Source organism: Manis pentadactyla, chromosome 3 (genome assembly GCF_030020395.1).
Source record: "Manis pentadactyla isolate mManPen7 chromosome 3, mManPen7.hap1, whole genome shotgun sequence".
NCBI lineage: Eukaryota > Metazoa > Chordata > Mammalia > Pholidota > Manidae > Manis > Manis pentadactyla.
Window position 1 is genome coordinate 72,294,438 of NC_080021.1, and position 27,208 is coordinate 72,321,645.

At 40.6% G+C, this 27,208-nt stretch overlaps 2 protein-coding genes across 2 annotated transcripts in view; one reads left to right on the forward strand and one right to left on the reverse strand.

Annotated features, from left to right (window-relative positions):
• The window catches only part of LOC118923557 (cytochrome P450 7B1), a 173,537-nt gene extending 159,668 nt beyond the window's left edge, over positions 1 to 13,869 (forward strand). Inside the window, exons 5-6 of the mRNA XM_036907502.2 lie at positions 712 to 887; positions 8,408 to 13,869. Of these exons, the coding sequence (XP_036763397.2) occupies positions 712 to 887; positions 8,408 to 8,695 (464 nt within the window). The 3' untranslated portion in view covers positions 8,696 to 13,869. The remainder of the gene's footprint in view (positions 1 to 711; positions 888 to 8,407) is intronic.
• Positions 13,870 to 21,117: 7,248 nt separating this feature from the next.
• On the reverse strand, positions 21,118 to 23,975 carry BHLHE22 (basic helix-loop-helix family member e22). Its single transcript, XM_036907506.2, has one exon. The coding sequence runs from the start codon at positions 23,856 to 23,858 to the stop codon at positions 22,800 to 22,802; it is 1,059 nt and encodes a 352-aa protein (XP_036763401.2). The 5' UTR covers positions 23,859 to 23,975; the 3' UTR covers positions 21,118 to 22,799.
• Positions 23,976 to 27,208: the final 3,233 nt, after the last annotated feature.

Sequence of the window (27,208 nt, forward strand, 5' to 3'; positions counted from 1 at the left end):
TATGCATATTATTCCCAAAGGAATTCCTCCTCAAACTGCCAGGATAAATTGCCGGAAATTAGCCATAAAATCTGTCGTGCTAGGAGCAAAAGGTGAAGGCCACTGGGAAAGCAAGGACATTCAGCTTCTGGAATCTTCCAGGTTATGATGGTGGCTGTTACTCTCCCTGGATGCTGAGGGAAATACGGTTTTCTTCTGAATCCTATATAAGTATTTTCCCTTTGAAATTTTTCCAGCAAATGCTGACTCACATTTTATTTACAGCTAGCATAAATGAAATTAAGTGTTAAGCTGTCTCAGAAAGCACTACTACAATTACTTTACTATTAACTCCCTAAGTGGTCATTAAATACCTAAGCCTGGCTTTAAAGACATATCTATTCTGAAGGTTGGTGAAATAACCCACCAGCAGTATACTTTAACTGGACGTGGTCTTAATGTCAGTATATAAACCCTGTAACACAGCACTCCTCTTTTGCAAACCATTCTTTCCTACAATAATCCAAATTAATGACTTACTGCAGAAGTACAGCATGGTTGCCTCCTGTCTGAAATGTCCCCATGTCATCTCACAGCCTAGTCCTCACTCTGGTGGCTCCCTCTTGGTGCTCCATGGATGTGACTAGGAAATTACCTTTCCCTATTGATAATGAGCTCGCTTTTCAGGAGCAGTCATCTTTTAATAAGTTGTTGCTTGCTTGTTTCCTTCAGAAAGCACTGTTCTCGAAGTTTTACGACTGTGCTCATTTTCGAGCGTCCTTCGTTTTGTTAAAGAGGATATGATTCTACATTTAGAGACCCGGGACTACCGTCTGCGGAAGGGGGACTTCATAGCCATCTTACCCCCAACCTCACACTATGACCCGGAAATCTTTGAAGCTCCAGAGGTAAATAAACATCAAGCTGGTCATTTCTCCTTTTTTGATATTGCAAGCACATTTCTCTTCTTCCTGATTTCTTTCTATCACTTTCTTTTGCCATCTTGCTTCAGAAGGAATTTGAAACAGCTTGATGACTTCTGCTCTTCCATCCAATGGGAAAATTTTCTTATTTGCTTAAGTGTTTTTGGAAGATCTCTTTAAATGTTTTGTGATCTATAAACCAAAATACAGTGATGAGATTAAATGCCAGTGTCTTCAGATGAAATGAACATTGTACCTTGGTCATCATTACCTTTAGGCAAACTTAGGCTTTGCTTGGCAGAGTTACTGAAACCATGGTGGGCTAGCTATTGACAGATGGCTTAGGAAATAAATAATGATGACTATTTAGCTAAGTATTTCCAGAGTGGGGTTGGGTTAACTGTCCCAAATTCAAATACCATCATTGCAATATTTAAACCCATATATTTTTTCACCTCTTACTAAAGGTATATGCCTCTTCTTGATCAGTTAGGATGGCATTATGAACTTAAGACTGTAAAGCTACTGCTCGCAGGTGAAGCTCTGAGGGTAATTTTGTCATCTCCTTGTATTTATTTCTGAAGCTAGAGTTAATGAACATCAAAGACTGGAAATTAATCCACCCTGGCTCATCCCTTAATACCATGTTGGAGACTCACCACCTGCATGCAAATTGAATGCAGTCGTATTCTGTCTGTGCTTCTCATGAAGTAATGTTGCTGCAGTGGTTTTTGCATATAAAATGACATTTTTCCAAGGGAAACTTCTTTTGCTTTTCTTGAGCAGTTCATAGCTGAACCACTTTTAAACCAAATTTCTAATCTTGGAAATTAATAAGAGGACAGACTTCAAATACAATGAGATAACTCGCATTTATTTCATCAGCAAAGGCAAAAACTTTTAAGCGAGAGTAGAATGCACATATGGTTTCTATACATTTCAGAAGAAGAGGCATTATATGAATGATGATAGCAAATAGCAAATCAGAAATAAGGTATTAGCAAATAAACATTCTACAGACAACAAACTTCATCCCCACATTTGTAAATATCAAAAATTCCACACTTAAGTAGATATTCAATTAATTGGGTGAATAATAATATTATATATAATTTATAACTAATATATAATAATAACTGGAATAAACAATATTTACAAAATATTTTTAAAAATTCAAAATTTCATTTATATGTACAATTTTTGATTAATTTAACTTCTGCTATTATTTCCATTATGTGATTATTCCACAAGTGATTAAGCCTACTATTCATATCATGGTAGGAAAACCAACATTAAATTGATGAACAAGTCCTTAACAAATGTTTACCAAATTACCATTGTTTTTATGATACTGTTCTTTGGGCTCCTCTTTTTCTCCATCCTCTGACCCTGCTTCTATGATGGAAAAGACCATGAATTAGATTTTTAGAAATGTAAAAATCAAAGTTAAACATTGAAAGCATGCTGACTTATATTTTTTCTGTGGAGTACTAAATAGCAATGCCCAAACTTTATATAATCAGTCAATCAGTCTTAATAGTAATCAGAAGGGTTTGCTTCATACTGAAGCTGTACAATGAAATTGCAATATTGTTAAAACTGATTTATCATTCTTAGAGTAGTTCTGACTTGAGTTGATGAGCACTCTCTATTATTTACTAGACTTAATATTAGCCACTTATGCCTGACTAATGTTAAATTAGCTGATTTTTGGCCACAGTATTGTTTGCTTAAAATTAGTTGTGGAATGCTGATAATTACTGGCACAGGAAAAATAAATGATGCATTTACTGAGCACATATCACTCTCGGTTATATAGATTGAGTCCTTTTATTCTTGACAACATAGAGTGGCAATAAGCAGATGCTAAAGATGTTCATGTAACAGATGCCCATCCAAAACTGCTATGTACTGACAATAAAAAAGAGAAGAAAATTCTGGGAAATGCTGTCCTTGGTCATTTGTCACTAAGAGGCACTGGCCTAGGAGCCCCTCAAAGTCTCATATTCCTCACTGTCTGCCTTTTGTGCCCTGTGGATCTTGAATGGGAAGACTAGGCCCCAGACATAGAAAATAGACAACAGCTGTTAGGCCAAAAACTTGAGGAAGACTAACTCCAGATATAGTATAGTTATTCTCTTAGGACACAGAGACTGAAGAGCCTTAGCAGAATGTAGGTACTGCCAACCAAATGAAACATGGATTCAGGATATTGAACCCCCACAGGCTGTCTGATATTACATTCCAGAAATGGGCCATGATCTTCCTTCGCACATCTCTCTATTCCTACAGTGTCCCTCTTAATTTGTCTACTGAAGAGGCTCTACAGAGATTGCTCTCCAAGAATCACTCTCAGTCACCTCTTCTTTGACAGTGTCCTTGATTCCCACCTCTTTCCTCAGAGAATTCGCCATTGTCCACCCTGTGGCCCATGTGTGCCTTTCTTACGGTGCATACCACACAGTATTGTACAGTTACCTGTTTACTTGTCTGTACTCTATATGCTGGGAGTCCCAGGAGGGGAAAGACCCTGTGTTCACCTCCCCTGCGTTCCCAGTGCCTGGTACACAGGAGGGCGTCCAGACACAGTGAAGAAATAAGGGGATGCTGGGAGAGAGGAAAGTACTGAAAGCATAAATACACTTCAATTAAAATGCTAAGTCATCGCAAATGTTGCACATCAGATTATGTACCAGGCCTACCCAGATCCAGTAGATGAAGTGATGTGGTGTAAATATAGTAATATTGTCAGGAGTGACAGGCTCTATAACAAAAGGAGAGCCCAAGAGTTCATTCATCTAAATAAGACCATTAGGCTACAAGCAAATGCTCACGTGGCCAAGTCATTTTTATTAAAAAACAAACAAAAACTCCAAAAACAGATTTCTGGGTGAACCTTAGAATTTTTAAATGTTCAGAAAAATAAAATTTAAAACATAATGTGGGAACTGATTGGGTCTATAAGCTACCAACATGTACCTTCTGTGTTAAGAATTATTCTTTTCTAGAAGATTGGTTGCTTAACTCATTAGAATGCTAGCCACATAGGTGGCACTTGCTTATGTGGGAAAACAAATTGGCAAGTACAATTTAAAACAGTGAGAGAAAGCAAAGGAACCACCCTTCCCAATTCTTCCTTCCTTTCTCTTTTTCGATCTAAGTGCTATCTAAGAAAGTCTAGATAAATTAACAAGGAATGGATAGCTTTTTAAATTTTTCTGAAGCCTTCCTCAAATTTGTCTCTTATCTGCTAGAATTCAAGCAACTGGCACTCAAATAATCAATAAATGATGATGATTTCTTTTCTTCCAAAAGGCAGTATACAGAACTGGAGCTATGGAGAAGACCAAAAATATTGGTTGGTTTTTCTCTGGCCAGAAGTGCTAAGGTATAAAGGGACAGCTGAGGATACTTTTGGACCACAGGGAAGAAACAGCAAACATTTAAGATGGCAATACATTATCATAACCATGTAGCCTCCTAATGTAAGAAAATAGTGACACAACAAAGTAATTCCAAAGCCATCAGAGTACACCCAAAAACTCTGAAGTTGAATGTCTTTATTTGACCTCATGGAAATCTGTTCTACCTACTTAGAGGTGTAGGGATTATAAGGTGATAAATGAATTTGAGAGCCCTTGAAAAAATTCTAGATCACTATAAAAATTGTTCTTTCAATATTATTTTGATTATTGTCACCATTCTTAGAATAGACTAGTCATGACAAATGAGGAAATCACTAAATAATTTTTTGTCTATATCTCCAACTGTAATAGAGATCATCCCACCAGTCTTTTTCAAGGAAACAAACATATACTGAACATCTGTTATCCAGAGTGCTCTTTGATTGGCCTAACGCATGACACAGAAATAAAAAAATTCTCCTGTCCTCAACAGCTTGTAACTTAGGGGCTGGGCCTGATCACGTGGCCATGTTTTCGTAGCCCATGCTTCATGTTGAGAGGGTTCCTGCTGTACCAGTAAGTCGGCACTTTATTTCTCCACGTTAGAACCATGTCTGCTAAAACAGCATTCCCCAAAAGCCCTGATTTTGTCAGGTTTTTTTGGTGTAAACCCTCCCACATCGACTGGCTTCATGTTGCCAGTGTGAAGACCCTAAACAGGAAGCAGGGAGGAGATGTGCTTCCTCTCTTTCAATAGTGCAAACTGACCGCAGCACACCTCTGGTTGAAACCCAAGCTGCAGAGATAAAAAGGAACTGCTGTACTTTGTCATCTTGCTCCCAGGAGGACTGACTATAAACCAGGGGCAACAGTGAAACCCCTTAATCATCATTCAAAACATTGACAGTTTTTATTGCTAGGAAGTCATATCTTGTCTAATCTAGATTCCTATACCCAAAAGGATGAATTGAGTGATTACAAAACCTGGTCATATTGTGTATCACCCGCCTGAGCAAGACCCTGTTTTATGTCTTTTTAACTTCAATATTTCACATACAGGAAGTACTCAAAGAAATCTGTGAACTGAGTTAAGCATGATATTTTGAGAACACAAATTAGGGTGTTACTGCAGTGTTCTTAAACCGCTTCTACCAAAATTCTTCTCTGTCTGGAAAATTGTATCATCTATCTAATCATGATTTCTAGTGCCAAATATTATACCATTTTCTACTGTAACACTGAATATTCATCTGCTCTTCACTCTCTACTTGTGTATCTACTCATTCGTTATCTATATTTTCTTCATAAGCTTGAAGATTTTCATATTTGTTCATTAATTCCAAAAACGTATATGGAACGTCTGTTAGGTGCATGGCACCATGTTGGGTGCTTTGGAAAAACAGACAAATAAGATGGTGAGACAACGCCAGTCTCCTGGGATTTCCCGGCTGCGCCCTCTGTCGGTGGGTTAGCTCCATCGCCAACCTGGCCGCAGGACAGCTGCGGTAGGCACAGGCATCATACTCACATATGACTAGGGCCAAGGGAGGAATGGTGATGAGCCATTTTTGTTTGTTTTTCCTTCTTCAAAAGATGAGAATTTCTCTCAGATGTCCCCACTGTCTTTTCCAAAACAGCACCGATGAGATCCTAAATCAGTTAGAGGCCAGAGCAATGTGATTTCCATGACTGGTGCCTAGACAAATCTTACACAGAAGGAAGGTGCTGAGGAGTGAACCACAACAACCATTAGAAGAGCAATGGGGAATTTCAGTGCCTTTGGAATTCTCTTATGATTTCTCTGTTCTCACCCATTTAATAATATAGCATTTATTTGACCCTCTTTAATTGTGAAGCACTGAGCTATTATGGTTAGTGCAAAGAGTTTAAGTTAATAATACAAACCCTGTGTTTAGTTATTCCAAATGAATGAGTGCATCTTGAGCTTCCTAACTCTTTGTTTTATGTCACTGTGACCCCAAAATCTCAGGGGTGAGACTATTACACTCCTCTTTTTGGCTAAAAGCAGATGGTACAAGTCCTTCCCAGTTCCTGCTGTGTTCTCCATGCTCTGGCAATGGAAAACAAACTGAAAATAAATCTTAACTCAAAAACATGTGTATGCCCTACTGCCCTGTGGGCTTCGTTGTAGTCACAGAGCAAAACAAGTTGGCCTCTTCCCTTCTTGTTTCATAATATAAACAACTAAATTGGAATTTTTAAAATGTTTATTATGAGGAAATTGGATAGAAGTTGATCAAAAACTAGAGGAGTGAACTACTTACTGATTGACTAGAAATCTGAGGGAATTGAATATAAACACTAACTGAAGGACACAGGGATGGGGAAGCATTATGTGTTCATCACTGTGACCTCTCGGAAGGCAGCACATTCACTTTCACAGAGAACAGGAAAGCTGTGAGAATTTCTGGCTTATTTATGAAGTCAGAACATTATGAAGTCATAACGCAAGCTATGGGTAAAAAAATGCCTTTGTTTTTTCTGGCTTAAACATTGGGGCTACAGTGAGATCTTTTCTAACAAATCATTTCATAGCAAATTGATTTATACAGATTAGGCATAGGCAAGGAACTCTTGGGGGTCAAGCTGGTCTCCTTAGATTGGTCAGTGAGCAAGAAGCAGCAGTAGTAAACTCAGGCGAGCAGGCCTGGGCCCCAGTAATGGAAAAACGTCACTAGGAGAGATGGCTGGCCATCTAGTAACTCTATCTCCAGTAATAAAGAGTATGTCAACAAAGAGCCCTTATTCGTTATGACAAGGATGGACAGGTATTTTTAGTTTTAGCACTGGTTTGATCCCATTCAATTATATCCCAGAACTGTCTGGGGGAAAATAACACCTGTGTCCTAATGCAGATTAATTGTGGCATTCTGATGGCATCAACTTGCAAGTTGGAAAGGAATGTAAACTACCCAAAGTGTATTTTCTAAGCTTGAATATTTATCAAAATAAGTGCCCTAGAGAAATGAAGATAAACATAATGCTTTTAAAGAAAATGAATTGCTGACATTAATACTGGCAATGAGTGAGAAAATTAGGTAATTTGTGAAGGATTGAGAATCTATCTGCATTATTTCTAGGGTTTTCACTGTAACTTGAAATGCTGTCAACCTGACCTGTTTCTCTGCCTTTGACTTCATGTACTTCATATCAAAGTTGTGTGCTGAGCAAGTCTAATACTAATGAGCACCAAGTACAAGAAATTCTTGGTCATCTTCATGCATGCCATGTGTATTAATTTAATCAGTGGTTTAATTCACCATGGGCTAAAATAAGGTCATTCAATCTCTTAGAAACTCAAGTGAGAGTAAATTAAGATGGTGGGCCAAACACCCTAGGTAAACTAGTCCCATAATCTTTTGTAACAGGGAATATAACTTATTTATGAAAACATATCAGAAACACCTACCACCCTAGAGTTGAGCCAAAAGTACATTTTAGTACATTTTAGTAGAGTACATTTTAGTAGAACTGCCATAGCAGAAATTCAGTGCATTCAGAAAACAAGGAAGACAGGTTTTGCAGCTTACTTCCTAGCGCTTTATGTGAATTTTATTATTTTATATTTTTTAATCCTATAAACACTGAATCCTAAGCTCATAGTCCTCATCCTTCCCAATATCTGACTGTGAAGGGAAAGAAAACAGCATATTAAGGAGCCTGATAGGCAGCTTTTGTGACCAATAGGATTCATTGTTCCATAGTAACGTAACAGTGGTGGGATGACAGGAGCCCTTACTGTCTACCCAATGCTAGTCTATCAAGTGCCCATAAGTCAAGGCCCATCTTAGAGAATAAAAACAGAGACTACCTCTAAGGAAACTCAGTGTAGGAGAGAAATGTGAATTGGGAAGAGAAGTCATATTGGTGTTAAGATTTCGCTTTGATATGGGACAAGCCATTTCCTAGTAGCATTTGAGTGTTTTTGAAGTTCATACAAGATTTGCACTTAGTCAGGTTTTACTTTTTGGTGTTTGCTACATTACAAAGAGCCTTTTAAGACAGGCAGGGAGAGTTGGCAACTTTGTAAAACTATTTGCTGTAAATGTTTCATACTGACACTCAATCTCTTTTTCACAGGAGTTTAGATTTAATCGTTTTGTAGAAGATGGTAAGAAGAAAACCACCTTTTTCAAAAGAGGGAAGAGACTGAAATATTACCTAATGCCATTTGGATTAGGAACCAGCAAATGTCCAGGCCGGTTTTTAGCAATTGTTGAAATAAAGCAATTGTTGATTGTACTTTTAACTTACTTTGATTTTGAAATAATTGATGATAAGCCTGTAAATCTAAGCTACAACCGCCTTTTGCTTGGTGTTCAACATCCAGATTCTGATGTTTTATTTAGGTACAAAGTAAAATCTTGAATATGCTGAAAGTAAAAAAGAAATCTATCAAAACTAACCAAACAGCCTCTGTTTGTCTATTTGCTTTTAATCTCTGCAAATGTAATTGTTTTGTTTGTATGTGTGTCTAAAAAGTGTCAATTTCTATTTGATCTGAGGTCAGTCCAGTTTGCACTTGGCCACAAAACACATTATAAAACAAAACAGGATGGTAGCATGAAAATGGACCTCAAAAGCAACATAATGATAAACAAAATAGTTTTTTAAATTTCTGAATGTTATGTTCTTCACCTATCATAGTAAATGAACAGAAATCAATTGGATACTGTGGATTTTTTGGTCACTCAACTTCTTCTCTAATATGTACAAACACACTTTATATACTACTGGAAATTTGTGCTGGAAATGGATATAGTCTAACAAATTCCGAATTCTCAGAGAAGGAAATTACATTTCCATGAAATACAGTGGATGAAGATACTTCCTTCAAATATAATAGCAATAATTTCTATATTGCCAGTATACATTTGCATTAAATGAGTTTTGTGGTAGATTAAATGTTTCAACTTTACTTCAACATTTAATCATCCATAAATGCTTTTTATTACTTTGTATACTATGGCTCAGTAGAACAAAATTCCTTGTTATATAAGACCATTCATATTCAAGTTAGATACTGGTAAGACTTAATGTCTAAGAGCACACCTAACCTAACCTATTATTTTTAATCAGTTGCCCTAGACATTAGTATTACACTTATTGTAGAAGCAAATATTGAAATCATTACAGGATTGATTATAGCATTTGGCTTTATTGTAAACTAAAAGAGTTATGCCAGTATTACAATTAATTCTTTCCTAAATGCTTTCTTTAATATAACTGAGAAACTAGAGAACAGTATTTGTTCTTGACACCTCACCCTTTTGGGCTTGGAGTTCCCTTGTTTTATTTTGAGTCACAACATTAAGTAATGCCATATAATTTCATATGCCATAATGCAGCCTTGTGTCCATGATTCAAAGAGTTGTACTATCAGACTACCAAATGATTGTCTGGCATCTGACATAAAGGATGATACTCTATGTAAACAGGCAAAACAAGTAAATGAATCCAGTTAATTCATGCTGCATAAATTGGAACTTCTAATACTTCAGAAATGTGCTACTGTTTTTTTAAAAGGAAATTGATTTTTAAAATAACATAATTACCATACATAATGAGTAAATAGATTTTCTAACATTTATTTCTCTTTCCTAAAGTACATGCTCTAAACATTCCTGAGTGAAGGTCTGCTAGTCGAAACTGTTTTTGCTTAATTGAAAACATCTTCATTTTTGCCTTCTTTCTTAAAGATGATTTTTCTCAGTGCACAAGTCTAGGTTGACAGTTACTTCCTCACAGCACTTTGAAGATATTACATGTTCTTAAGGCTTTCACTTTTGTTATTAAGAGGTTAGCCATCAGTCAGCTTATTATTCAATAGGTAGTCTGCCTCTTCTCTCTGATAGCTTTAACATGTTTCTTTGTCTTCGATGTTCTTAGTTTCTTTCTATTTATCACGGTTGCATGTCACAGTGCTCCCCCAGTCTGAGGAAGTGTGTCTTTCATCAAGTATGGAATATTCTGAGCCATAAACTCTTTGAAAAATAGCTCTCTCTGACCCTATATTAGATCCTCTCACTCAATATTCCATGCTGCTTGACTTTTTCTCTCTAAATTTTCTATCGCTAATTTACACTCTAAGTAATGTGTGTAGATCTCTCTTCCAGTTTATTCTCCATGCAGTGTAGCTAATGTGCTGTTTAACTCATCCATTGAGTTTCTTCCTTCTTTTTATTTTAACCTCAGCTTCACAGGATTAAGTGATCAAACTCTGTATACTCCTTAGTTTATAGTACACAATTAAAATTGGTCCAAGCAAGGACCCCTGGTATGTGTCTTTATAAAATATATACTGTTATCGTCAGTGTGTATGTTTTTAATTTCCACAGTGCATTTTCTGTAGACCAGAGCCTTCTAAATTTTCTTACTAAGTGCTATGTTTTAAAGATACATCCACATCACAGTTGAAGATGACTTCATTTTGTCCTCATTCTTGATGGTACTTGGTGCACAAGTCTAGGCAGACAGTTATTTCCTCTCACCACTTAGAAGATATTGCTTTCATTTATTGCTTCTAATTGCTGCATAGTATTTCACAATGTGCACCCACCATGTTTTAATGCTCTATTTACCCAGTGATAGAAACTGTATCAGTAGGATGGTTTCTTTGGGGTAGAGGCCAAAGCAAGACCTAAAAACTCTATCCTCCCCAGCCTCCCACTGCCATGTCCAGCCACTCTCCACCCTGGGCTGTTGCAAACCCACACAACATTTGGTCATGACAGCCTTCATTCTCCTTGAGATGTTCTAGATTTGTTATGTTCAATCCTCAGATCCTTATGACCCTCTCCATCCTTGGGGTCTCAGGATTGATTTTGAGTCAGGGCACCAGCTACCAACCTGTCAGCTTTCAGTTTTCAATCCCACTGAGTTTGCTAAATTCAATGATTCCTATTCACTTTGAGAATTCTTGATTCTTCGTATCTGCCTGGTCGTTTTTAATAATATCTTGTTATACACTCAATATCCTCTTTCATTTATTTAAATATGTTAAGAAACCTATTTTGTATTCTGTATCTGATACTTCCAAATTTATCAGTGTTTTGTGGGTCTGCAGTTTGTTGGTTTCTTGTCCATAAGACTTATTCAGTATGACTTGGTTACTGAGCCCAGATTCCTTGGAATTTTATCTCTGGAAATTTTATGAGACCTGAGTTTAAAGTTCATTCCTCCAGAGAGAATTTGTGTTTGCTTGTCTGACTGCTGATGTTACTATCAAACTCAGATTACTTTAACTTTTTAGCTTGAGTGTTTTGAGAGGAGTTGGGGGAAGAGAGCTACAGAGGTAGTGTGAGCTCTAGCCCTCCATCAGTTGCAATGCAGTCCTGTGATAGAAATAATCAGGAGAGACTTGTTGCATTTTTTTTTCCCTTTCACCCAGAGCCATCACTGATTCTGTAAGTACACCCACAGTCTTGCTCTATGGAGCAAGGTTTCTTTCTAGCTCACCTACTAAGGATGTTGCCTTTGCAAGTTCTTGGTTTTTTGCAGAAGTCCTGGGTTTCACACACACCTACCCGTCTTGAGCCCTGTGCTTTATCTCCTGCCTTCCACAAAGTGTAGCCCATTCGTTTTGTACTAGGACTGCCATATTGCCTGAAGCAGAAATGTCTATAATCTTAAATTAATCTTAGTAGCACACATTTGTGATGGTATAGTAGACATAACACAGTAAATTACTCCATTCAAATTCATAACTAAAAGTGAGTACAGGAATTTATAGTAGAAAGTAAAAGTAATAAAGTGATTGAGAAAATATATAAAAGCAGTAGCCAGTGGAGCCAAAATAAGAGAGTCTTGTGACAGACTGAGATCTAGTAATTAAAGAGTGTTAATGAACAGAAAAAAAATGTTATGGAGGAATAAGTGACAAGACATGGATTCTAACTGCGACATAGCTGGTTTGTTATTATTGACAAGTCACTTGGCCTCTCAGTGCTTCAGTTTCATTACTTGCAAAATAAAAATAATGCCGTTTTGACACCAGGGTTCATTATAAGGATAAAACGTAGTAAGATAATTGAATTTATTTTGAAAAGGACAATCCAATATGCAAATGTAAAGTTGTAAAGGAGATAGGCTAACAATGTGCCTTTTAAAAACTGTTCTTATGTTAAAGAGAATCATTCTTTAGTCCTTAGGTAATTACTTATTCATTTATTCAGTCAAACATTTTTGAGCATTTCCTCTATTCTAGATATGATGTTATGCAGTGGATTGCCCTTCTTCAAGAGCACACAATTTACTAGAGAGAGCAACATATACACAAGTAATTTATTATAAATATAGTTGTAATACATCTTTTTAAAAAGTTCTTAAATTCTGATATATCTCTAGTACTAATTAACCTTTCATCACTCATTCCAAAGTAGTGTTCTGTAATGAGAAATACTATAGACATAATTACACACAATAAAACATACACAACAAGCATGACAGTCACTGAGGCTCCAGAAATTTTTTTTAATGGCAGTTTAAATATCACAAACTTACATCTTTTCAGATTAACAGCCTCCTCCAAGTTTCACATTGAAGGAAATTGGTAACTAATAATTTTTTTATATCAATGACCAACAGTAATGAAGCATTCAGATAGCAAAAACTAAATGCTCTGAAGATATTAAGAAAAAAGCTGTTTAGCACTAAATAAGGCATGCTGATAAGCAAACTATATGGAAACTTTTATCTGCCTTGTTTTAGCTTTGCTGGCACACTTCATGGTATCTTCTCCATTTTATCATTAAGTTTGGGTCCCAAGTCTAAGGCAAAGAACTTCCATACTCAAAATTTGCATGATTACTTCTGTTTATTTTCTCATAAAAAAAGAATTTATGTAACACTTCCTATTATAAATTATAATTTGACAGTGGAATGTTAAGACCAATTTCAAAGATCAAAGCACAAAAATTATCTAAGTTTTGATCTTAGTATAAAATAATGTCAATAATTATAAAACAAGAATTATATGCCCTTAGAATGTGCTCTGCTTTGAACTATTAAATTCACTGATATTGCAATCTATTATTTACTTGAACTGCATTATTAGCTATTCATATCCACATACTCAATTAAGAAAAAGTTAGCAAGCCAAGATTACATTCCCTGTAGCATTATTTTAAATTATAATGAGCAATCACATAAAACTCTAGTATTTCTCGAAAGCAATTATTACTTACTCCACAGTGTTAATCTAAATCAGTGATCATTATGTTTGAACTTTTTAGCTTAAATGTTTATTTTGTTCATAATACTTTTTTGAGTAAGCTAAATTTAATTAATGCACAATTTTAAATAGGAGATAATTCGGCAATACTTATGTTTAAAAATATTTTTTAGTCAGAGGTATGCTGTGTATTTTTAAAAGCTGTTGTCCTGAATTGTTTGTTCAATATTATCTTTTGATTTTAAAATGGTATATATGTGGACTTATAAGGAAGCAAATTTTAAAGATTTTGGGTGAGAAATGCAAGTGCTTTGTAAATCTAATTTTCTTTTATTTTCAACAAGAATTCAGTAAATCAACTTTTAAAGCACAGGTGAATGACTATGTCTCCTTATTTCCCTACCAAAAACATGTAAATATTTTACATGTGACAGAAGATTTAATTACAAATAGCAAATTATTTGGGAAACAATTTTGCTGCCTGACTATCCCCACATCCCCATCTCCCCTCACCAACACACACATATAATATACTCTTATTTTCTGACACTCTTCCTTAAAGTACATTAATTGTTATATTCAGAGTATTTTTCAATATAGTTTAACTTATTTATATGGGAAATAAAAATAGATACAAGAAATACCAGTGACTAATAAGTTTTTTAATAAGTTTATTTTAACCAGGCTGACTTTGCTAGGCTATAGTTCGTAATAATTACTATTATTCTATAGAGAGATATAAAAGTACAGCAAGAAATGGGAGAGAGATCCCAATAGATGCAGTCTTTGTCTTCTGCAGATTACTTTACCACAGATAATACATGAAGCTGAATAATATTTCTGTATTCTATTTATTCATAAAGCTGAAACCCAAAACTGTAAATAAAGCATATATTAGAGAATGCTGTTGATGAAAATCAAATGTGGCTCCTTCAGTAACTGTACACACAGCATTTCACTGGGACACTTGGCTTTTCTAAGAAACACTCCTGTGAGTTATTAGCATCTTCTAGGAACTTGCCTTAGACTCCAAAGGTGTTCCTGCACATTTGAACTAGTCAGGTCCACATTGCTTAATAATTAGGGTAAGTTATGTCATTAAATGGACAATCTATGAAATAATTGTCATTGCTTTCAATTTTACTGAAAAAAACACTGAGTAAGTACAAATTTTTCAGAGCTGTCTGGAATTAGCATGATCATGTGAGTAATACTGTGCATTTTCTATCCAGGATATAGCTGGAGAGAAAAATTACTAGTTAAGCTAGATAATTTTAAATGTGTTTGATAGAGTTTATTAATTATTTGAGGTATATGTTCTCAATTCCTAAATATATTCATTTTTAATAAGCAGACGTAATGTATTACAGATTACACAAAGTATTTAGAGATAGACCCATGAAGCATTTTATTTCCCTAACATTTTGTGCTTACACGAGAAACTAGAGGAATATAAGTAAAAGTTAAATGTACTAACATCTAATGATTCATCACTGAGTCAAATTTAAACAGTTAGTAATATAAAGATGTATTAGTTGGGGATTTTTATTTGTTATGAAGAGAACATTTACCCTATATAACTTTCATTTCTAAGAACTAGCTTTTGCAGTTTATTTACATAAAATGTATGTCACCATTACCTGAAAACTAACCTACGTTTTTTAATAAATGCTTTTTTCTTTTCCTTTTAAATTAACGTTCAAATGAAATGTACTTTCATTCCATAACTTCTAAGAACTGACCAATACATTTAAAGTTTTATAAATGCCTTTGTTTTATGCTTTCAGTGGAATTTTTAGAAAGAATTTGAAATCATTTTTGAATTTTTTGATAAATGTAAATATGTACAGTAAGTAGTACTTTCTCCATGTTTTGAAGTTTGGTATTCATTTGTTTTTAACTTTTTATTTTGACCTAATTTAAGGCTTACAGAAAAGCTATTAGATAGTATTCATTTTTAAAGAAGAAAGTCCTCAAACTAAACAGTGATGGCAAAAAATGTAAACTAAGATGTGTTGCAGGACTTTAACAGTTGAAGATCTTAGTTAATCCTTGAATTTTGGAGATGACCATCCACAATAACTACCCTATAAGGCAACATACTGAAACAACTAGTGGCAGAGATAATTTGAGTATGTATGCCACCCAGATCCTCCATAGTCCAAATATGTGTTTTATTTTCATTAACATTTTTTTCCAAATTTAAAAAAAGCTTACTTTGTTGGGTAATTCCAGATTTTATTTAATTTCACTCTCTTGAGAAATGTACACTTTAAAGATATGTATGCCTAGTGCTTCAAGAAATGAAAATTAAAACAAGTTATGCCCTGACCCTCCTTCCTGATACATGGGGCATTTAATAGACAGATTTCCTTTCCTCCTTCATGGCTCTTCATATTTCTGTGGAGGCCTGGTTAGGAAAATCATTGCTTTTCATGGGTGTCTCAGGCGGAGGGCACAAGCTCAGCCTGGCACCTGAATTTGACAGTAACTTTTCAGAGACACTACATGGCAAATGCAGCTGTATCTGCTTGACTAGACCTTGCATGATTTAATGTTCTAACCAGTTAGGTACATAGTCTAAGTCTCTCCCACAGTAAGATATTAGTTGTCTTCTCTTTTCAAAGATTAGATTAAGATATTTAACAAAGAAATCCTTATACCAGGTTCTCCAGTAACTGACAGAGCAGAATAAACGCATAAAATGAGGTTAGGCCATGAAGCATTGTTATGTTTAAATTCTCATCTCTAAACATTCTTATTAGCATAGCAAATTTGAGTTGCAACCATTGTCCTAATGAAATATGAAATCTTGACGATTGCGAAGCATTTGTAAATAATGGGTCCTTTAAATATCCCTGAACTTTATTCTAAAACTTATAAGGAGAAATAATAATTGCTTTATATAACCACTGATACCATTTTAGCATTTGATGAAGATGTTAATTTATGGTTGGTTAGCAGTTTATGGCTGTCATTAGTTTTTCAGTTTGATCCACATTAGAAATCTATTTTTCTTTTTTATTTTAATCTGAGACAATTATATAAAGATATGGTTATGTTTTATCTAAAATGTATCATTCTACTATAGCATTTCAAATTATTCACAGATCATAGTTCTTATATGTGCATATATGAATTTAAAAATACAGCAATAAAATGCTTGAAACAGATCATAAATTTGCTTCATATTTTATTGCATCTCTGAATCAGGTTGAGAAGACAAGGGCAACTGTGGTCTTTGGGAAAGAATTAACTCTTTCCCAAGCTGGTGAGAATGAAATCATAGTGTGAATAATTAAAGCTGACTGGCCATCGAAACATCCTGTTGACTTGTAAGGTAGGGTTGTCCATTTTAGACAGGGGGCAGGGGAGAAGGGGAGCTTTGCAAAAGCCTCTTTCCCTTTGCTGTCTGACCTTCCCAGCCAGTCATTTCTCTTCCAGAGCTCTCCCATCTATATTTCTGTTACCCGAATAAGAGAGTACAGGGGAAGGGAAGGAAGTCACACACGCACGTGCACAAGCCCTGGGGGGTACCTGGTAATTATGCAATAGTCCAGAAGTCTCCTGGATCCGTTAAGACTAGTAATTTAGAAAAAGTGGTATTTAACCCAAATCAAACCTCAGGAAAAGCGAGCAGAGTTTCCCAGCTTTTCTAGGAAGCGAAGAGCTCTTTGGGCTTTAAAACTGGGGCGCTTTCACAAAATTCCAGGATCGATGCGGCTGCGGGGTGCTCCTAACAAGCCTGGCATTCACCAGGCCACAGGGGTGCAAGGGACAACCCGATCCTAGTGCCACCTCTCCAAAGAGAGTGTGAGGCAGAGCCCCTGAAGTTCGCTTTTTGTGCCAAGGGACTTGGATGTTGGATGGCTTTGCTCCCGCAGGAGCGCCCGGAATGCCAGTCCAGGGGAAGCATCGGGAGAAGGTGTGCTCTGCGGCGGCGGATCCCGAGTCCCTCCCAGCGCGCAGCGAAAGCAGAGCAGCGTGGTGGTAGCGCGTACTGAGGCAGTCATTCCGTCTGTAATCTGCGGAAAACCCTCTCCCTACCTCCTGTCCTGCTAGGTCCCCAGGACAAAAGTTTGCCCTGGCCCTTAGGCTAAACAGACACCTGCTGATCCGCACAGCCTTGAGAACCCTGGCTCTAATAAGCACACATCAATCGATCAGAAGAGCCAGAGGTAAGGAGAGGAGAAAAAGACTTTTACTCTGAAGAGTTGTTTTTGCTCTTAAACTTACTGTCTCCTGGTTTTCCCTCCGGTCTCCCTCCTTCCATCTACTGTGGGGATGTCTAATTTAAAAGGCCAAACTTAAATCAACCTACAGCTCATTGGCTTGACATAACCAGGGGCGTCCAAGTTATGAGTGCCAAGGCAGAGCGCGCAGGAGACGGGCTCATTTATTTTGCGCACATAACAAAAAATGTTAATTGACGTAAAGTTGCTTGGCACGTGGGTAATCTAGTCTGACCTGCGTTTTAATTAAAAGAAAACTTATTTATGCTTCTGATGCTCACACTTAGCAATTTAATTTGTTTAGCGGTACCATTGTGCAGTAGTTGACCACCCCTTCTCCCCATCTGAATCCCTTTTCATTTAAGGTTTTGCAAAGGTGCCTCGCATGACCAGGGTTCATTACCTCCCGCCCTCCATGAACACTCTTTCGGGTCTCTACTCGCTCTGTCGCTCCACCCGGCAGAGCCACCACAACGTGCTGCGAGCCGGGAAGTGAACTCTCATCATTATTTTTCAAAGTCTGGGAAGTGTATTATCCTTTTTCTTAGTGGTAATTAGTTACCATAGCATCTAATACGTAAATGTGCCCAGAGCACACCATTAACAGCTAAACGGAGGACTCAATTTAACACATGATTCTATCTTTCATAAGTCATTACATTGGAAAAGTCAACGCCACTCATGTTGGATCAATCTCAAGGTCCGGGGCGCCAAGAAAGGTTCGGTTCCCGCATCCGAAACCAAGAGTGAGTGGGAAAGTGAAGTTCGTGAGCCTGGGCCCTGCCTAGTGAGCTGTGGGCAGTAAGGATGAGTGGTGGGTGGGAGAGAAGGGAGAAGCATTTAAGCTCAACACGGGATCCTGGAGATGATGCCCAGCTGCGGAGAGTGGGGAGCGCACCACAGTGCGCGCGCGCGCATGTACACACACACACACACACACACACACACACGCTCACCGAGGGAAAATGCGGGCTAACAGCTAGCTTGTCGTCGAAGATGATCATTTGCTGGTCTTGCGGAGTCCACGAAAAGTCCCGACGCTTCTGTGGGTGCCCAGGGTCAACCTGGAAATGAGACCTAAGTGAGAAGCAGAAATTAGAGAAGGAAATTGAAATTAGAGAGAAACTAGACAAGGAAACGGTGGGAATAAAGGGCCAAGTGGGACTCTGGGTCCTCTCGTGGCCTCATCTGCCCACTCTCAGCTCCCTAAGAAGCAGGAGCAGCGGGATCCGCCAGGCCTCCGGGCTCGGTGGGCGGGTCAGCAGGCTCAAGGGAGGGCAAGGTCTCTAGTAGACCGGTATGCTGCAGTCGTACGGGCCAAACTGCTGTGGCCAGAGGGCACTTCGCTATGGCCACAGTGATCGCCCCTAGTGCTCAGTTACCCGGGCACGACATGGATGCTCCATCTTGGAAGGACATCTGCGCCCAAGTGTGTAGGCCCACTTTCCAGACTGGGCCTAAATTCAAAACCCAAACCTCAGAAGGAAAGTGCACCAGGGGGTTCCTGGCCGGTGCGGGTGGGGGGCTGGGGGAAGGATTGTCTCTCTAACCACTGGCTTCCTTCTCTAAAGCAGCTGGTGAAGAAACTTTGGAAAGTTTGGGGTTAGGGCAGGGAAGGCCACCTAAGTAAATCACCAGTTACCCCTCTGCTGGTTCTTCAAATGTTCTATGCTTATTCCTAGAACCAAACTCTGGCCACCTTCTGCATTTGGAAAGAGAACTGATTTGTCTGAAATGAACAAAATGAAAATAAATATCACTCACCCTGTTATTTTAATAACTGTACATAGCCATCTGATGTTTCAACCTATTCTCAATATTCTGTCCACCCCTAACCCTATCCATTTCAAGTCTCTTTCAGGACTATGAGTGGAGATTGAGGGCAAAGACTAGAGGTCAAGGGTGAAAGAAAGGAGAGACTTTCTTTTCCTCCTGGAGTTGAAGATTTGTTATTTGTACAATTTCTAATAAGAATTGAACAGTGTAGAAGTTGCAGAGGAAGTATTTCAAGGCCTTTTAATAATGAGAAATATTAAACAGTAAATCTTGCAGCAAATGTGTCCTCTACAATTTTAATATGCAAAAAGAAAAAATTCGACTGATGGTGGCTGTGGTTAATTCCTAATCAGAATGATGGACAGCAGGGCCAGAACAATACAAACTAATGGCTGTGTTGCTGATCACTTTACCCCTTGATTAAAGACACCCAATTATGGCACAGAACAGTGTCGTAATTATGTTTCTTAATCACATCCAGGAGGTTTAATTGCCTTAACGATGTGTTTCATTAAATGAATTTAGGTATTATAGTCGACAGTTTTCATACACAGTTGTTTTCAAATTAACATAATATTAGACATCGTCATGGAAATTGTTTTAATAATCATAATTAGAAGCACCCAGGCTTTGTCTGGTAAATGCTGAGAGATGGGTCTCTTCCTGCCTGGGGGCTGCCCTGGTCTCTTCCCTCCCTCTACCCCCCACTCCGACTGGGAGGGCTCCAGCTTCAAGGCCCTTTGCTGTTATGTTTTCTGAAAAGTTACAGGTTCTGATTAATCTTTTTTGATGGCAAGTGGAGCAGAAAATATCCTCCCTCACCCCCCACTAAGTTTGATGGCATTTAGGGATATCATTATGAGCTGAGGCTCTACAGACAAAAAATGCATCTAGCATACTGACTACTGAAGAAACACCATAACTTCACCACCACCACGACCATCTCTAGTCCTCCACCACAATAAAAATCAAGCCTTCTATATTTGAAGGCATTATTAAGGTCCAAATACAAGCTTATACAGACATTCCATAACAGAATTAACCCAATACCCAGCCCAATCCAAACAGAGTTTCTAAAAATTTCATTAACAAGCAACACTAGTAACTCTTTGGGCATTGTTTGCACTTAAAATTCAACCTGGTTGATTCTTCTGTCACAAAAAAAAGCAGAAAGCAACAATAAAATCTATCCTTAGAGAATCCAAATCCATCTCTTCCTTGCCTTTCAGGCAGTTGTCGATAGAAATTTTGATATATACTCTTGAAGAAACTTTCCCCTCTTTGATGGGCCCTGGCATAGTTAACAGTGCCATGTAAGTGGGAAAAGAATTCCAGGGACAGCATGGCCTTCAGAATTCATGCCAGCAGACAAGGACTCCGGCTGTCCTCTGGATCTCACCACTGACCCCATTTCTCTCTCCTCCAATGACCAGGCCCAGCCATCATTCTTTTAACAAATAAACTAGGGCTACTACTCCTAATTGTGTATCCCTGACAAACTTTAGTTCCACCTTCTCTGAAACTCCTTTCTTTTTTTGTCACCTTTCAAGCAAAAAGTAACACAACAGAGAGGTGAATGCTCCTTCCACAAAGCACAGCATAATAAAATGTTTGATCAAAATATTTTAATAAAGATTCTTTCTGACATAGATACACATACAAATGGTCGTACATAGCTGTCATAGTCTGATTGGCCTATTTAATATATATATATATTTATGTATATATATGTCATTTTTACACATTGGAAACCCACCAGTAGATCCATCACAGCTCCCAACTCGCCATCTGACCTGACAAACTGAATTTGTATTATCTGCAAGGAGTGGAAAATAGCAGGAATCCATTTTTAAAAAAGGTTTTCTTGATTTTCATAAGATAGAAAGGCAGGCAAACAGCCATGCAAACTAAAACTGAAAGCTCACTTTGGGTAAATAGCTTCTTTCTCTTCCTTAGTGTTATTTTATTTCTTAAAAAAAATTATTTTTAGAAAAATAACAAAGGATTTCACACCATAGGCAAATCAAACCAGTCTTTAACTTAAATAATTCTCCAAAGTTAAAATAACTTATATGTACATATATATTAAAAGCAGTTAAATTAGACCTTTTAAAAATGCACAGCACAGCCTGGAAAAATATTTGCTTAGCATGTTCTGACTTAAAAGATCTATTGCTGTGATGTCTTTCCCTTTCAGAATGCAAAGGAGTCCCCTTTTTAAAAAGAGATCAATTCATTCATCAATTAAGAATACACCTTTCCTGTAATTTTTGGACTGAAGCAATTTATTAAAGCTCAATTTAAATACAGGGGTGATGCAACTGAAAATATCCAGGTGACCTTTGATAAACCTAAGCAGCTCAGGTACATCAATGTCTCTTCATATTTGTTGGCAAATAAACCTTTTAAACACTTGGCACACAGTATAAGTTGATCTAGAAAACAGAATTTAGAGGCATTAAAAAAAATTCTGCACATAAGACTCATGACCTTAACACATGATACTGTTGATGTGTCATTGAATAATAACAAATAAATACCATGAATTGTTAATACATCACTGCAGAGTGGAAAGTAACAAGGTGCACATAAATATTTTTAAATGCAATTCTTCCAGCCACAGTCAGTTTTTTATATCACTTTTGCCAAAACTTTTGAACATTTTCACAGGATTAAAGTTCAGAGACAATAAAAAATACAAGTCTTTCATAGCAACGTGTCTCCTGTTTTATTTTTTTCCACTTAAAAGTCTACATTTCAAGTTTTTCTCCTGGCTCAGAATCAAAATTTATTTTCAAGTGCCCTTTCTGATTTGTCTGAATGAGTATTTCCTCCCACAAGCCTCCCAACCCAGACTCCTCCTCTCCTCCTCGGCTCTCGCCAAATTCACAAGTATTAGTAGGATTAGTATTTTGCCATTTAATACTCTTCACGCTTAATAACCCAGTGACTACTTTTCAACTTATTTTTCACCTTAGAGGAAAACTGCCTCCTCGAGGTGTAGGCTGCCACCAAAGTTGCCACTTTTCTGAGAAAAAAGACACCCATACTCCATTCCCACCTTCATCTCCCTCCTTCCGCTCTCCCCACCCCTAAGACCGAAATTCTGGGGATGTCAAGGCTAACAGTCCCGTTTGTCTCTGATACTTCTCCTCAGTTCTCGCCTCTGCTTTGTTTGCTTTGCAAGTGTTTCACAACTACCAGAGGACCGAAGCGGGGGGTTTGAGGGGGGTGGGCAGCTTTTCACTTTCCTCTAGCTTTGTGGTCGGTCCTGTGTTTCTCGGGGGGGTGTTTAAGGCTTCTCCGTGCACTGTTTGCAGAGGCTGGAGGAGACGCTGTTGAACAGGGCGCACTTCTCCGGGCAGGAGGCGCCCGGGGGCAGCCCGGCGCTGAATGGATAGCCGGCAGCCTGCTCGTAGGCGCCTAGCGCTGGGTGCAGAGCAGCGGCCGCCGCCGCCGCGGCGGCGGAGCTGGGCAGCGAGGCAGCCGAGATGGCCTGGCCCTGGTTGAGGTAGGCGACAAGGCGCCGCATCTCCTCCAGGGCCTGCGCCTGCATGAGGATATAGTTCTTGGCGAGCAGCAGCGTGGCGATCTTGGAGAGCTTCCGCACCGAGGGGCTGTGCGCGTAGGGGATCACCGCGCGCAGCTCGTCCAGAGCATCGTTCAGGTCGTGCATCCGCCGGCGCTCCCGGGCGTTGATGTTAAGCCGCAGTGCCTTTTGCTCTTTGGATTTCTTGCTGCCGCTGCCGCCGCCGCCACCGCTGCTGCCCCCGCCGCCGCCGCCGGGACCCCCCGGGGGGGCGCTGGAGCCACCGTGGACGTGGGCGTTGGAGCAGCCCTCGGCCGCCTTGGCGCCGCCGCCTCCCGCGCCCGGCGAGGCTCGCGGGTCGGCACCTCCGGCCCGCAGCACCAGCTCGCAGCGGCCGTCGCTGTCGTCGTCGGGGCTCTGCTCGCCGCCGCTGCTCTCGGCCACCGAGCCTCGGCTTGCGCTCTCGCCGTATTTGAGGCACAGGGCGGCCCCAGCAGGCAGGCTGCTCAAGCTGGGGTCGCCCCCCACGCCGGCAGAGCCCACGAGCAGCCCAGGGACGCCCACCCCGCCGCCGCCTCCCCCGGGCGGCGGCAGGAGCAGCCCTGCCCCCTCGGGGTCAGCCGGCTCGAAGCAGCCCAGGGGCGACGAGGAGGACGACGCCGGGCGTTCCCGAGGCGGCGGCGCCAGGGACAGGTCCATGCCCGGGGGCGTGGAGCGGAAAGCCGCCTCCAAGCGCTTGGCGGTGGAGGCGCTCAGGCTCTTGTGCAGGAAGAGGTCGTCTTCGCCCGCGGCGGCCGCGCCGAGGTGCAGCCCGCGCTCCATGGTCCGGCGCCGGCGTGCAGCCCAGGCCCGCCGCGCCGGCCGCCGCCTCCTGGGCTCGGGAGTCAGGCGGCGCCGCAGACGCGCCCGAGCCGGGCTCCCGGGCTGGTGCGCGCGTCGGTCCCGGGGCTGCTGGCAGCCCTCTCCCCTTCTTTTTCTTTTTCGCCTTCCCCCGCGCTCGCCGCCTCCTCTTCTTCTTCTTCTTCGTCTCCAGCCGATGGTGCCGGCTGCTGGGGCTCACCATGGGCCGCGGCCCCGCATGGTGGGAGGGTGGGCGCGGAGGGAGTGGAGCCGCCGCCGCTGCCGCCGCCGCTGCCGCCGCCGCTCTGAGCCCAGCCCCGCGCCGCCTCTCCGCACCGTTTATCTTGCTTGGATTCACCTTCAAGAGATTTCCAGACCCATCAACCAGCCGCCGCCACAGACGGGGGAGTCTTTTACATCATTATCTCTGAGTAGGTTATTATGAAGAAGACTCGCCTGTTGGGACAGCGCTTTCTACCCAATCAGGTTAACGTTTTAATTAATAGGATTAAAACGGTAACAAACAATCGCAGGCGCTATCTGGCCGCGAGTCTGAATAGTTTCATTTCCCAGGTCTGAAGACAGGCAGCAGCAAGAGCTTTATAAAAGGCGCCTGCTCCATTATTCTGCGTGCCATCTGTATACACAGCTTAGCGCATATGTTTGCAAGGCGCTGGGTCCTGTTAGTAACCCAACAACTGCCTTAAGCTTGACATGTGTGGCGACTTTCACTCATCAATGAGCACACTAAAAGCCCTACTTAGAGCCCAGGATGTTCTTTGCTCCTTCAGCAAATTGTAGATCGGCGGCGAAGCCTGGGAGTCCCGTGGAAAGCAGACGCCCCCAACCACCGCCCCCCACCCCCACTGCCCTTCCCTCGCCACTGCTGGCTCGTGTTGTGCTAAATTACCCTTCCGGGCGAGAATTATACTCCACCCTGTTCGTAGGATGACTCTGGTCTGGATTTGGCGATGGGACTTTGGAGGTTAGTGGAGTCCCCGCTGGCTTGCCCCAAATTCAGACACGGTTCTCAAATAATAAGAGAGCAAAGCAATCGTACCCTTTGAATACACTGTCTTTTCTCCACTACCAACACCCCTCCCCCCCTGCCTATTTCCTACCCGGATCGAAAAGGAAAATGAAGAGCAAGATGATTATGCAGCCCATTAGATTAACAAACAAAAAACAGGAAGGGGGTGCTTCGGCATTGGTCTCTGAATAACTGCTACAGTGACGGTGATGGTGAAGAACACGATTCCCCAAACAGGAAGAAACTGATTTCTCAAACTTTCCTCAAGATTAAAATCCAGTTGTTTCAGAATAGTCAACATCACCAAGAATCAAGTGGGACACTTGTGCATATATATTTATCCGGAAACACAACCGTCAGCCAAGAAACACTTCAGGGACACTTGCATCTGCCTCGGTTGTTCTTGGAGCACTAGTAAAGAGAAGTGTGAAAGCAACTACTGCTCTCCCAATGGGAAGCAGTACACGCAGTCCTCTCGCTCAGGAGTAGGGTGTCTGCGAGACTATGGTACTTAACAGAGGCTGGGTTTCATCCTTATGACATAAGTAAAAACAATATTTCCCAACACGTCCAGTAAATCTTTCTTATGTGGCAGAATTACCGGAGCCCATGACATTTTTGGTATCTCTGGTTTCATTAAAAACCTTTTAATTGTGGCTTTCAGAGTTGGCCCCAGGTGTTGGACTCTTTTCATTACATTTTGCTCTAATGTGATGAAATTCTAATTCTCTCCTTACCATATGGTTAAATTTCCCCACTGAGAATTAGTTGAAAAAGGAGAAATAATCTATTAATCTCTGTAATAGATTCACAAATGAGGTTCGCCACAGAACCTGTTTTTGAATGATAATATCAGAACAGTTGGGCGCCTTATTTCATAAAGGAGGGGTGAGAACGACACTGAAGCGCCTGCATTTTCACCTGGAAAGGATGAAAAGGGGCCCAGGGGTATAGTTCCAAAATAATTGCCCGAGATTCAGTCTCACAGGGACAGAAAAAACTACACTGTCTTCGGTTACCTTCGCTCCTTCAGATTTACTGGAACCCGAAGATTGAGAAACAGCAAGCGGGTTGCGGGAGGCTTTCCAGCCTGGGATTGAGGCGGGCGGTTCTGGGAGGCTTGAGCCGGCCCACGTTTCTTGCTGGGGACCCAAAGGCATGTGGTCGTGCTTGACCGCCCCTCATTCTCCTCTTCCCTCCCACCTTGCCTTTCCCTGCGCTCGCAGCTGTTAATCTCTACCTTTAGAAAGCTATAAAGACACGTTCCTGTTACTGTTTTTCAATTAGAAGCTTTGTTTTCACTGGATCATAAACAAAGGTTCTCTACAAACATAGGTGAGTTATGTGTGCCTGACACTAACCTACTAAAGTTCTCTGGCCACTTACCCGAGGACAGAATCTGGCACGGTGGTGGCTCTGGGCGGAGTGACGACACGTCCCCAGATGCCTGACTCGTTTTCCTGTCTAACCTGCCCTTCTAATGGGCCGGGACACCTGGATTCCTGCGGGCCTCTCAGTGGGCACTAGAAAGGCAAAGTATGGACCATGCCCGGGTCTGGTGGAAGCTTGGACTTACCTAGCCGCACCACACAGGGGCATGACCTGCAGGGCCGGAATGGCCAGGGACAGTGACAAAGGCGATGCCTGTAGCTGCTAGACGTGGGACCCTCCCAGGACCCTGGTCCTTCTCCGCCATCAGATAACTCAGCACCAGAGAGCGCGTCGTGGCTTTCCTGGACTCCACCTCCACTCCGTCCTTCCATCCCCAACCCCACTCCCTGACCATCCAAACTTCTGGAACAAACTTTCATGCAACTTTATTTAACTCAGCAGGCGCCCCAAACCTCTCTTTGGTGTTTAAGGAAAATCTCCCCGGTCTCCCCGGAGGAGGTGGCTGCTTTAATAGTCACTGGAAACTTAGCTTTGGGAAACTGCTGGAGAATTTATAGAAGCTCTAAATGCGGGCCTTGTAACAACCATCGGGGAATGGTCTTTGAGGTTTATGCACTCGTAAACTTTTGCTGATTGCTTCTGGGAAGTTGTCAGACACTTAACACTGCATTTATCTTACAAGGCAATGAAAACACATCTGCCTGGTGTCTCGTTACCTGGTTTAATCGTCGCCCGCTCTAAGTCACGGCCTAGGCACTCACTCTTCACTTGAGTGGGATCCAGCCGCCTGGTTTCAGCCGACGAAGGACTGATGTCAGCTGCTCACTTAGTGCCCTCTGGCCGCAGGAGCTCTGGAGAACTGTGCACTTGAACTTTGTTCTGCCAAGAAGCGGGGAAAGAGCTCGGGCTA